The sequence below is a fragment of the Rutidosis leptorrhynchoides genome, chromosome 3 (assembly GCF_046630445.1).
Source record: "Rutidosis leptorrhynchoides isolate AG116_Rl617_1_P2 chromosome 3, CSIRO_AGI_Rlap_v1, whole genome shotgun sequence".
NCBI classification, from domain to species: domain Eukaryota; kingdom Viridiplantae; phylum Streptophyta; class Magnoliopsida; order Asterales; family Asteraceae; genus Rutidosis; species Rutidosis leptorrhynchoides.
Window position 1 is genome coordinate 454,231,584 of NC_092335.1, and position 14,173 is coordinate 454,245,756.

General features: G+C 36.3%; 1 protein-coding gene across 1 annotated transcript; it reads right to left on the reverse strand.

Annotated features, from left to right (window-relative positions):
- Nucleotides 1-7,449: 7,449 nt before the first annotated feature.
- Nucleotides 7,450-11,858, reverse strand: LOC139901567 (L-type lectin-domain containing receptor kinase IX.1-like). The gene is made up of 2 exons (XM_071884262.1): nt 10,079-11,858; nt 7,450-7,709 (listed from the first exon to the last, which is right to left on the reverse strand). Exons 1-2 carry the CDS (start codon nt 11,856-11,858, stop codon nt 7,450-7,452), a joined length of 2,040 nt encoding a protein of 679 aa, XP_071740363.1.
- Between the last annotated feature and the right edge of the window lie 2,315 nt (nt 11,859-14,173).

Genomic DNA, 14,173 nt, shown 5'->3' on the forward strand with positions numbered 1-14,173 from the left:
TAAGTTAGAGCAAAAAGGGTGCTATAACTCACAGTGAATGTGCGGTAAAAGTCGATATGAAAAGTATGCAAGTAGTAAGTCGGTCAGAAAGGTCCTCAACCTAAGTCAAAGGTTACTAAGTCAGTATATTGTCCCCAAAGGTTTAAAAGTAAATAAATCAAGTCTTAAGTATCATCATCATCATCATCATCATCATCATCATCATCATCATCATTCGTAAAAGATAAAGTAAGTTTTCAACAAGAATAGAGGTCGAAATAAAGGGCTGACTTCGGAAAGCTGCTACGACCTCTATACAAACTGAAAAGACACGCGGCCAGTGACCAAGGCTCCGTATGTGAGTCCTATTACTTCTTTCAAATTTTTAGATCCTAACTCGATGTCGTTTGACCGTGGCGATGGTTCAAGCGCGAGTAGGTCAGAAATTTCAGCACGTCGTTACAAAGGCGTAGTGATTTTCGGAAGGCTATAAATCCTAAACAGTATATCAGATTTAGGCGAGTATTAAACGAAAAGTCATCTACTCGAACCGAACAACTTTACAGAAGCCCCAGGACTCTGATCAGACCCTGAAAAACAGAAAACAAGTGCTCCGGTGGGTTTCTTGGTGCTTGATGCTTATCACGGTTCTCATCCATGATGCGTATAAGCCTCAAGTGTACACTCTTTGATGTTTTAGCATCACTTTAACCAAGTTTCAACCATAAACACACCATGTCAAGACTAAGGAGAAATACAACTCACTTAAGAGTTTTGGATGGATGATGAACCAAGGTTACATCATGTTCTTAGTCTCAACACAAATACAAGTTCTATAATTTAAAGCTACAAACTTTGATTCAATCAAACAAGCAAGACCTTAAGTTACATAAATTTGATCAAAAAAAGTAATGAAACCCTAAGCTAGAAAGCTTGGATCCCTTAACAATAATTATGAGATTTCAAAGCTAGAAAGCTTGAATCTTTTATGTCCTTGAAGATCTTTAAAGCAAAAAGTTAGATCTTCAAGTTTCATGAAGATCATAAACACAAGTTTTGATCTTTTAACAAAAATAAAGTGATCTTAAGCTACAAAACTTAGATCCAATAAAGTAATGAAGATCCAAATCTAGAAAGCTTGAATCTTTTATGTTCTTGAAGATCTTTAAAGTAAAAAGCTAGATCTTCAAGTTTCATGAAGATCATAAACATAAGTTTTGATCTTTTAACAAAAATAAAGTGATTTTAAGCTATAAAGCTTAGATCCATCAAAGTAATGAAGATCCAAAGCTAGAAAGCTTGAATCTTTCATGTTCTTGAAGGATTCAAATCAAAGTTTGAATCTACAATATATAACAAGATCAAAAAGCTAAAAAGCTTGATCTTATGATGATGATGATGTCGTAATTAAGAAGAAAAAGAGAAAAAGAAGAAAATTCAAAAACTTACAATTTTAGTGTGAGAAAGACTAGAGAGAAAATTAGAGAGCAAGTGTGTGTAATATGAGAATGACATGAAGTGTGAAATGAAGAATGATGCTTGATATTTATAGTGGTGGAGGTGGTGGTGGGTGTCTCCAAAACCGTAGGCATCATGGGGGACAAGTTGGGACAACTTTTTGCTTTTGCATGGTGGTGGTACAAAGGTGGTGCTTGTTGTTGGGATCCCATGCAACATGTGTAGTAATGGCTAACAAAAATGCAAGTATGTTGGCTCATCTTAATGGGTTTTTGTCCTACATCTTAATGGATCATAAATCCATTAAAGTTGGGGTAATTTAATGGTCCATTAACTAGAGTAGGGTGGGTCTAAGTCCAATAAGGTAAAAAGTCTATTAAGACTAACTAGTGTGCATTAGTAAATTACTAAGCGTAATTAAGTAACCAATAGGCCAAGTAATTGTCATGAGAAAATAACAATTAGTTTTACGTAGTCATAATATTCCAATTATGACAAAAGTTTAACGTGTACAAAGTACATAGCTAGTTTTAAACGACAAGTGACACTAACGATCGTAAAAGCATTCGAGGATCAAGTTAAGTGATTACGCACTTAACAACACGTTGTAAGATACTAACAAAAGTAATTAATCATGAATAAAGATCCCAGAGCATAAACTAGCTTAGTACGCACATATACGCAGATTCGTGAAAGTATAGAGCACAAAAATATAGGTCGAAAAAGTCGGGTCGTTACCTTACCCACCCGTTAAAGAAAATTTCGTCCCGAAATTTTGAGGAGGGACCAACAACGGTACCGAATTTGAAGAAGAAGGAGCGTATCAAAGTTCCGAGAGACTCGTGGGCTCAGAAGTGAGCGATTTACCTTGAAAAGTACTTGGGCGTATAAAAGTAAGAATAGGTATATGCCATTAATTAAGTATCTTGACCTTAGAGATCAACAAATTGATTTCGTTTCTTGTTAACATGAGTATGTCATCTGAATATATATCCACAAAAGGAAAGATGATGTTTTTAGCCTTACATGCATCTTCAGTAAGCTGGATGCATGAAATGCATCATGAATGTTACCAAATCATCTAAAACATTGAGCGCTATGTCGCAATACAAAGCTGACAGGTAGAATGGAAAACATGGTGATCACAACCATGCGATTTGATGTCTGGATAATGTTAGCCACAGATTTTACTAACCCCTTAATTTCGGAAGGAGACCATAGGCATAAAGAACCCGATATTCAAGAAACGCTTGATTTGAATAAATGAATTGAAATTTTAGCTGAATGTGTCTAATCAGACTTACATGCAATGCAGGCCATAATTATTTATAGTGTCTTCAGGTCGATCTGAACGAACAATGAAAGATATCACCCAGTTTAACACACTGCATGTGAACTTATCCTGGGATGGAATGAAAGCATAGTTCCATAATGTAACTATATGCTTTCAGTTACATGCTGAAGTTAGGGTTAACATCGACTAGAACAACATATAGTTGCAACCAACGAAGCAAGAAATATATAGAGTAACCACATCAGTGTTATAGATGTTTTAAGCAGTCCTTTCCAAGAGGATAACAAGATTCATAGATTTTTAAAGTATTTTACATTACATTTCCGAAAGAAAATCTCACGAAAGGTGTGATCTTTGAACGAGAGTGAACTCTTCGTACAACGAGCGAGTTGATCTGAATTTATCCTTACACTTAAGGGGATGCGCGGATGAGAAGATACGTGAACCCTTGGTCATAACGAATGGTTTACTCCAAGTGAAAAGAATCTTAAAAATGATTTCTTGTACCTCAACATACTGATTCATAGAGATGATGTTTACGAGGGTGTTGCGATTAGCCGTGAAATATTGAGAGTAGAAACCCACCTAGCGCCTTTCCTACAATGGGGTGACCACTGAGTGTTCCTCAGAAAACTGATTTATCAGCCCGCGTCTTTGCCATGTTTAACCTTAAAAGGAACATTTTATGAGCGCAAGGACTTCCTAACAAATTTTATAAAACTGCCATCCAAAGTGGCTCAAGAGTTTTTAACGAAGATCTTAATGGTAAGCTTCATTCCTAACGGAGGGCGAGAAGAAGTGTGATCCATACATGGTGTAGTCTAATACTAAAACCTTTAATAAACTCAACCAAGAAAGTTTTGAAAAACCTTTAAACGTTTGATGTGACAACATAAACGGAACGAAGTTCCTAGTAAATTTAGAAGGATGTACAACGTGTACCATTTTGGACAAAACTATTTGACTTAAGTTAAACAACTCAATAAAGGAGCAATTTTTAAATAATTTGAAGGTATAACTTAGTATGTACTAATCAAAATAAGTAAAGGTAAATTTATTAACTTAATTATATACATAGATATATGATTTTATAAATCGCATAAGTGACAAAAAATTTTTTTTTATCACTTTCATTTGTCCATAAATCTCGTGAGGACCGCACAAATAAACGTGTAAAATTTTTGATAAACATAGTTTTTCATATTTCAGAGGTTACGAGATGACAAAGATCGAGTGAAAAATCTTTGAATCATCGGGTGACATGTTACTAGGTAAAGAAAACTAATGAATTAAATATAGTTTTGATAATTATCAGGACATGAGTCTTTGGGCCAAAAATGTTCACGTACGAAGCTGTTGCTAAAAAGTGAGGTATGAAGGAGAGAGCATGAGGACGAAAAGTTAATCGCTTCTTGATTTTGTAAAATGCCAACCAGGTTATGACTAATATTAAAGTCGGAATATTGATGGTGTTAATATCACTAAATGAGAATCTCTTGGAATAAGTCATGACTTAGAGTTATGTAAGAAAGAGCATCGTTCCAACAGGCGTGGCAAATAAGATCTCTGGGGTAACGTAATAATTTTGAATGGTTTAAGTGTTAGTGGATGCCCAAAGGCTCTGCATGACGTGGCAGTAAGTGCCTTTATCACACACACACACCCACACACATGAATCTCTCAGTTTTGACGGTTTTAAAGTTTTCATGATGACTTGGATACGAATAACACGAAAAAGTTTTATATAACCAGCAACGAAAATTTTATAGAAATCGTTTAAGGTGACAATGTAAGAAAAGAAATGAAGTTCTTAGTAAACATGTACTATTTTAAGTAAAATATCTTTTGAATAAAAGAATTGATTTGTAAAAGTGAAAGTAAAATTTCACATGTACTAGTAAAAAATAAGTAATTATTTACTTTATTATATATAACATATACGATTTATAAAATTTGTACGAATGACAATGAAATAAATTTATTTTTATAAAACTTTGAGAGGATCGCACAGTAAAATAGTGTGTGTAAAATTTTGGCAAACAAAATTTTTATATTTCGGAGGTTACAAGTTGGAAAAAGATTGATGAGGATCGAGTAAAAGATTTTTGAAAATTTCGGGTGATATTTGAGCAACAATGTCACGAGGTAATGAAAACTATTGAATTTAAATGTGGTTGATGACTATTAGTAGAGCATAAGTCCTTCGACCAAAAATGCTTAAGTGTGAAGCTGCTCCTTATAAGTGAGATACGAATGGGAGAGTGTGAGGATGAGAATTAACCACCCATTGATTTTGGAAAATTTTGTACTGGTATGACTAATATCGATGTAAAAAGGATGATGGTGTGATTATCATCAAATGAGAAATCTCTCGGAATAAGTTAGGATTTAGAGTCACGTAAGAATGAGTATCAAATAAGATTCTTGGGTAGTCTTTAATATAGAATCTGAATTGCTGAAGTGACGGGATACAATTTCCTTTATGTATCGTTGTGCAAGTTTTTCCATTGTATCGGTTTCTTTCATGGTTAGAAAGTGAGCAGTTTTGGTGAGACGGTCAACAATAACCCAGATAGTGTCATAACCGCCTACCGTTTTCGATAGCTTCATGATGAAATCCATTGTTATTCCTTCCCATTTCCATTGTGGGATTTCGGGTTATTGAAGTAACCCAGATGGCTTTTGGTGTTCGGCTTTGACCTTGGAACAAGTTAGACACTTCCCAACATAAGTTGCAATGTCCTTTTTAAGGTTCGGCCACCAATATTGTTCCGTGAGGTCGTGGTACATCTAACCAGCTCTGGGATGAATCGAATACCGTGACTTATGGGTCTCGTCTAGAATAAGGCCTCGTAAATACCCATAACTAGGTACCCAAATTCTTCCGGTGAAATATCGGAGTCCGGTATCTTTAACCTCGAATCGAGAGACGAGAATGTTCGAGCGTTCTTGAGCAATATTCTCCTCAGTCTCCAATTTCTTCACATGTGCCAAAATAGCAAAACGCCCTTTTCTCATGACCTTTTGTGCCTTCATGCAACTAATAAGGTTCAGCTTCGGGCTACTTCTCTCCCCGTAAACTATTAATGGCTCACCATTCTCGCGAGGTATACGAATAATCTTCTCACTATAAATAACTTTCGCTTTCATCCTTGAAAGCCAGTCCATTTCAACTATTACATCAAGCTTCCCAAATTGATGGGTGTTAGGTTAATCTTAAGGTTCATCCCAACCAAATCTTATTATACTACCGTGAAAATTTTTATCAATCTTCTCAAATAACATCTGCTTGTGCGTAAGTAACTAATCCTTTCCAACTACTACTTTAAAACTTTCAAGTTTTGTTGACATGAGGTCATCTCCAAATGACCCACCTGTTAATTTTAAGGTACTACCTTAAATTATTCCTCTACCTCTGCCAGCTTACCATTAGCTTGTCCTATAGAATACTTAACTCTCATGGTTGTTAATGGCTTATTAGACATAACACTAAGGTTCTTAGATATAAGATTTCTATCGCTCTAGTATTAAACAACTTCGAGATAATAAAATGTTGTGACGAAACGTAGTGATGTTTTATTTAATCAAGTTAGGGCCTAATAAGACAAATGGAACACTAGTAACCTATCATAAGCCCAAAATTTAATCAAGGGAAACCCCCTTATGAGGCCATCGGCCGTGGGTACCCCCATGGGGTGTCCATGGGCCCGTTTTGCTACACCATGTATCGTGGGGCTCATTTCTAGTTGTCGTTAACCGTACTGAATCCCCGGAACGTTAACCGATCGTTTAAGCGAAACCTCGTGATCCAATTTATTATTTTATTAAAACAATTAATAAATTAATTATATTTTAAAACATAATAATTATTAAAATAAATATTATAAATATGTTGTTATTCGTTTCGTTGTCTCAAAGACGTTTTTCCCGATTTTCAACAACCTTTCGTATTTCAAGTACTTCTAAACCAAAGTGTTATCTTATCAAATATGTATCACATATTATTACGCATCCTCTAAGGATTAAGTATGTATTTATTAGGTTAAATACAAAAAGTTTAAAGTAATCACCGTTAACACTTAACAGATAGTTAACAGAAGTAAGGGAAAAAGTAGGGTTGTTTGTTAAAATATGATTGAAAGTTGGGTAAAAAGGGATATAAAAATAAAAAGGGACCAATAAAAAAAGACATGTGACAACACGCCACATTCTCTTCCGGTGCTACTAAGAAGCACGCCGGACGCCGTCAACACACACCACTAGGCGGGTTCAATAATTCAATATTAAAGAGGTGCTATCTCTATGGAGAATTTTTTTAGCCATGGTTTCGACCTCAAATATGGTTGGCCACTATTTAGTGGCGGAATTTGAAATGTTTTTCTTAGGACGAAAAGTATAACATGAACTATGATTGAAATATACTAGGGGAGTGGATGAAAAGTATAGCTTAAACTATGACTATAGTTCATAGTTTTCAGAGGACAGTTAACGTATAATACTTTTACTATTATATTTCATAAATTTTAAACTAATAACTTAAATGTTTTAGGGGCTACAACTCCTCTTTGTCTCCACTATGTACCGCGCTTGCCATTATTACATGGTGACCAAGCTCATGGACACACTCACTTAGTCCATGTAAACATGGTTTTAAACTCCTAATAACAATAATCAAAAGATACAATTTGAAGAAGGTGTTCAACATATACATACATTTATTAACGACCAACAAACAAGGATTGGTTTGACGAATCTATATTAGAGACGACCTTATATGATTGGTTTGCAACCATAGAAGGTATCAAGTAAGATGCCACTGGCATCGTTGAGGGGAGTATAGGCAGAGAAGCTTCGTGTTTCAGTACTTGAATCACTTGTCTCATCGAAGGGCGAACTTCAGAATCAGGATGCACACACCATAACCCAACAATCATCAAATGTTCGACTTCATCTTCCTCAAACTCTGACCCTAGACGTGTGTAGCGACCCGACCAAATCATGTTTGACGGCGCCGTCTACTTAGGTCCCGTTACGTGGTCATAAGTCTTTAAGACAAAGTTTGACCAAAATATGTCGCCTTCATTTCAAAATAAAGATTGTTCCCAAAGTTTACAAGAATTGTTCAACCAATAGTTAAGTTACAACGTTATAATACGAATGAAATCTAGGCGACACGGTTTAAAGTAAAGTCAAAAGACGCTCCATGAAATGCACATATACTCGACATCCAATGCAAGTATCAAATAATGAGCGGAAGCATGTATCATGTATCGTTCAAGGACCTGAGAAAAACATAGAAATCTGTCAACGAAAACGTTGGTGAAATCATAGGTTTAAGTAAGTAAGTACAAGTGAACCACAAGATTTGCATCAATGAAATAATAGTAATACATTCCAAAAGTTTGTTTCACGAGCACCCAATTATCAATGCTTAACGTTTCCTTCCATTGAACCCCATCACTTAGTGCTAGAACATACACTGTTTCTCGAAAATATATTTCATTCGTAAACGGTAGCGAACCGTTTGAATGAGGGTTTGTCAAACCCATATGGATCCATACAACATAAGTTCTCGCTTACACCCGGAAAGTGTAACTAATGATAATCGAATTGAGGATTTTGTTCTAAACTCGTATGTAGAATGTTTGTTTTCCTGTACTTGTGTTCACTTAGTAAAAGAAATGTTTATGTTTTCTCATCCCAAATGTAAGTTCAAAAAGAGTAAAAGTGGGACTATGATCTCACCTTGAATGCACGAGTAGTAGAGTACTTCAACAAGTAAATGTGTGCAAAGACAAAGCTAGTCTTGACCTAAACATATAGGTTGTATCAATAACGGTAAACACAAACGGTCAAAGATGTTCAATTAGTCCTATGGCTCGTTACGACTCGTTTAATATAGCATGTGAATCAATTTGTCAAGTTTCATGCACGATACAAGTAGTTAAGTATGTTAGAACGATTGTATAATCGTTTGGTTATGTTTGACTAAAAGTCAAACTTGGTCAAAGTCAAAGTCAACGGGTCGGGTCGGGTATCCAACAATTTTCCCATGATGAGAAATCATTTATGAGCAGAATGGCCAAGTTTCATGTTAATCGGAGTTACGGTTAAGCGGGAAACATTTTGTGAAAGGAAAAATAAAAACAAAAAAAGAGCTGGGCATATGCGCGGCGCGCAATGGGTTGCGCGGCGCGCACCCAGTGCAATTTCTGGTCAGAACTCAACCAAGAAGGCAAGCATCTGAGATTTCTGATTCTGCGCGGCGCGCGGGTAAATGCGCGGCGCGCAATACCTGGGAATCATGCAGTTTGCAGAAAAAAATGGTCCAAGTCACGAACCAAAACTCAAATTAACATATTTTATGAACCGAAAACATCCAAAATGCATACTATATATCGTTGGAAAGGTAATTTGACAAGGAAAACAACTAAACACATTTCATCAATCAATCTACCTATTACAACAACCAAAACCGCATCTAATGCTTAACATTAACCGCATACAAGTTCATAAATGCAATTCAATGATTCGGGCAACCAATTTACATGAATGATATGCCGTTTCGAAGGTAATCAAGCATACAATCCAACTAAACACTTACCAATAATAATCCATGGCATTCAATGCATCAAAAGTCCATTTCAAGTTCATCAAACCCTAACCCAAATTCACCAAAATCAATAATCAAGTTCATGAAGTTTTCTAAGGCAACCTACACATCAAATTGAAGCTAGCGATGCTAGTAACACAATTAAAGCATCAACTTTTAACATCTAACAACATATGATCATCCAAAATTCAAGAATAACACACTCAAATTCAAGTTCATGCTAGTTACACTAAAACAACGAGATCGAGCATACAAATCATATATTCATGTTAGACTTGAGCCATAGACACTAATTAACACTTTTATAAGTTAAAAACATCAAGAACACAAAATCTAGTGATTTTAGAAAGTTACCCAAATGAGATGAAGTTGGTACCAAAATGAAGAGGATGAAGAGAGGATCACGATTATGTAATTTATTTTGTTGTAAGCCTCCTAGATCGAATTTAGATGATGATTGAATGAATATGGTTTTGGGTGTGTGTGTTCTTGCTAGAGAGAAAGAGAGAGAGAGATGAAGATGAAATGAATGGGTGAAAGGGGTTTGACCCTTTGACCTAGTCAAGGGTTTGATCCCTTGTCAAGTTTAGTCCCTCAACTTTCGTTCGGGTGCGGAAATTACCTAAACGAGGTAAATTAAAATGCGTATCAACGGGAGATGTTATAAACATATAACGGACTTTATATTAGTATAACGGAAAAGTAAACGGAAAAAGGCGGGATGTTACAACGTGGATCGACCGCTTCTAAAAGAGCCCCGCTACCATAAAGATCCCAAACCCATTCTAGTAACCGCATTTGCTTCTCTGGTGCCTTGCGCTTGATTGTTTTTCGCCCACAAGCTATTTCCAGCGCAACAACTCCAAAGCTGTAAACATCCGATTCTTTGCTTGCCTTACCGGTCACTACATATTCAGGAGCCATGTAGCCTAAGGTTCCGGCCAACATAGTTGTCTCCGAGCCTTTCTCGTGGTCAACCATCTTAGCTTGCCCAAAATCACCAAGCTTTGCGTTGAAATTTAAGTCCAACATCACATTACTAGATTTGATATCTCTATGCAAAACACATTGCTCCCATTCTTCATGTAGATATAACAAAGCAGAAGCTAGACCATGAACAATTTTGTACCTTGTCCCCCATTTCAACAAGCTTTTTTCTTTAAAAAGATGTGAATCTAAGCTTCCGTTTTCCATATATTCGTATACAAGTAAAAGTTCTCCTTTCTCGTGACACCAACCCGTAAGTTGGACAAGATTTCTATGCCTCAATCGGCTAATGATCTTGACCTCTGATGCGTACTCCTTGATCCCTTGTTTTGAATTCTTTGACACCCTTTTCACCGCTACATACGTGCTTGATTCTCTAAAGTAACCTCTGTAGACCCCACCAAAACCTCCCTCTCCAAGCTTCTCATTCTCCGCAAAGTCACTAGTTGAGCGGGCTAATTCATTATATGAGAATCTTTTAGGCCCTGTGCCCATCTCGAATTCATTGTTCATCTCATTATCAAATGAAATTTCATATTCCCTACTCTTCTTTAAACTCCAGAAAACAAAAGCAACTATAAACACTATAACAAACGTTACCGATATTCCGATAATTATTCCCATCTTTTTGATACTTTTCCCACTACTCGTATCCGGTCCCGTGTTCTGTCCAGGATTTGGTCCCGGGTTTTGTCCAAGAGTCGGCGGTATTGTGTTGGTTTCATTAACCTGTAAGTCTGAACTATTGAAAGACCAAGATTTCACGTTATTTATCTCGAACCTATCTCCAGTTGATCCTACAAACCCAAAAATCACCCACTCTGGCAACTCTCTCCTTAGATCAACCGTGTAAAATAGTCCATCTTGATGCACGATGGTAGTATTTAGAAAACCAGTGAATGAAACACTAAGATTTTTCGAAACAGAATCATAATTGATCCAAGCTTGACACTCTCCCCCTCCAATTACATTGCTTAACCATAATTGATATGCAGCAGAAGCAATAGAATTTATGTTAATCCCCACGAAATCAAGCTTTGAATTATTTCCAGAAAAAGGAGGATCCACGTCGTTCCAATAAGTATCGAACTTTATGGCCACAAATTGATTCGACGCCTCGAGGTTTGTGGGGTCGATCGGAAGCCCCACGGCACCACCAGGAGTCGTCACTGAATTATTTTCAGCAAGAAAGAACGCGATTCCATCACCGTATTCCGTAGACCCTTTTGAATCAATCACAAAGGTGAAATTGGTCGAGAAACTTGCTAGCTCTCCAGAATTGTTGTCCCAAAGACGTAACGGGTTTGTGTAAATCGCCCGTCCTGCTTGACCGGTTCTTCGAGCGCTAAGAGCATCTGATGTCAGTTGGATCCCACCGTCCGAGATATAACTACGTAGCATAAATATTTCTTGATTCTGATTATTCGCACTGATATTTGGCAGATTGAAATAAATTGAAGTTGCAAAAGGGATTGAAACAATATTAATAAGGAAGAAAGTGATCAGATGGATCATTGAAAACGACATTATTATTTGAAAATTGCTACAAAAGTAGCAGGTTATATGCTTTTTGTCATGATCGTGACTCAAAAGAGTAACAAGTAATCATTGATTTTCTTGTTGACTAAAAGATTTGATCCTTTTGGTACGTTCTTTGTTGTACACGCTAGGTAATTACGTAGTAATTGGTGAAATTGAGTATACTTTTTGTGAAGTTGAACCAATCATTGCTTAGTGATTTTAAATTCAACGTTAACACTATAAAGCAGGTGCAGGCATTATAACCATTTACGATGATGAAAATAAGTCGTCTCTAAGTCTCTTTATTTAAGAATCTTGAATGGTCAACCACGACCTTGTTAGACAATAGAAACGTGACAATTACTTTCATATGACATAGTATGATATGAATGATATGATATTTATTGATTAATAAAACCCCAAGACCAGTCATAAAACCCTAAGACCAGTCCTAACTTTGCGTCAAATTAAACCCTAAGACCAGTCATAACTTTGCGTCAAATTAATCCGTGAGTTTAGCTGGACAAAATGTGACGGAAGTAACGCATCGGCACCCAAATGCGTTAGTCACGAAACCGACGAGAATGAATTGAGGCTTGAGATACAAATGAACCAATCAGATTTTACCCTCAATTTAATAATATATATTTTTATTATTAATTTATTTTTTCATTCAAATTTCAATCAAATTTTATCACATTATTCTAGAAATATATGACACAAAAAACTAACATAAGGGTTAAAAAAAGTTAGAAACTTAACTTGCCACACACACACACACACACACACACACACACACACACACACACACACATATATATATATATATATATATATATATATATATATATATATATATATATATATATATATATATATGTATGTATGTATATGTATGGAGAGGATCCAGAGAAGCTCAAGGGTGTGTGTGTTGGCTTTGATTGACTGAAGAATAATTTCAAGTCTATTTTATTTTTTGTGAAAATATCTAACCGTGCCCGTGATATCACTTGCAGTTTATGCACTTTTTGGTCAAAAAGTGCAACTGCCTGTTGTGACGCCCCGTACAAAACCATCATGTATGAATCGTCAACAACATGTCCATTACACGGTATAATACTACATGCTGTTTTAAAACGAGTTTTCCATTCATGAAAAGATAGCGTTTTACAAAAGATAGCGTGACACAAAGGTCGTTACAAAGCCATTATTCAAAATAACATAAGTTGCGAATGCAAAATAAAAGTTCCATGATTGAGACATCTCTAAGTAATGCAGCGGAAGTGTAACACAGCGAGTCTGTAACAGCAAGTCTATATCACCAAGACTATAACAGCAAGTCTAACAACGGAAGCAACAACGTCTAAGGCACCTGAGATATACATGCTTAAAAAGTCAACACGAATGTTGGTGAGCTATAGTTTGTAATCAGTAAAGTAATGTAGACCACGAGATTTCAGTGCTTCAACCAGCGGTTTAAATCAGTATGAAAAGTATATGCTTATCCGTGGGCACCCGGTAACTAACTTAACGTAATAGTAATACCCCCTAAAAGTACACTTGGCGAGTGCGTATGTCCTCGAAGTATCAAACACCCGTTAAATGCTAGCGCGACTAGCCCGAGTGGGGATGTCAAACCCTATGGATCCATATCTAATATTCACGTTCACCAGTTCAAAAACTAATGATTAAACGTTACCGTGCTAAGGGGAATATTTGCGCCGTTATATCACCCACACATATGTAAAGTTTATGTACTCTTGTCTAGTATGTAAAAACATAAAAAGTGCATGTATTCTCAGTCCCAAAAATAGTAAAGTAAAAACGGAAGCTATAACTCACAGTGAATAAGCAGTAAAAGTCGATACGAAAAGTATGCAAGTAGTAAGTCGGTCCGAAAGGTCGTCAACCTAAGTCAAAGGTCACTAAGTCAGTATGTTGTCCCCAAAAGTTTAAAAGTGCATAAACTAAGTCTAAGTGTCATCATCATCATTCATCAAAGCTAAAGTAAGTTTAACAAGAATAGAGATCGAAACAATAGGCTGACTTTGGACAGCTGTTACGACCTCTATACAAATCGAAAAGACGCGTAGTCAGTGGCCCAGGCTCCGTATGTGAGTCCTCTAACCGCTGACCAACATTCAGAATCTAACTCGTCTTCGTTTGACCGTGGCGACGGTTTAAGTGCGAGTAGGTCAGAAATTTCAGCACAACGTTACAAAAGCGTAGTGATTTTCGGAAGGCTATAAATCCTAAAACGTATATCGGATTTAGGTGAGTCTTAAACGAAAAGTCATCTACTCGAAATGAAATATCTGAAA

Bases quoted from the DNA above. Each gene is read 5' to 3' on its own strand.
- LOC139901567 (XM_071884262.1), bottom strand. From the start codon at position 11,858: ATGTCGTTTTCAATGATCCATCTGATCACTTTCTTCCTTATTAATATT. The intron at 7,710-10,078 runs CACGTTGTAACA...CGGGTCGCTACA, and splicing joins TCTTTTAGAAGCGGTCGATC to CACGTCTAGGGTCAGAGTTT.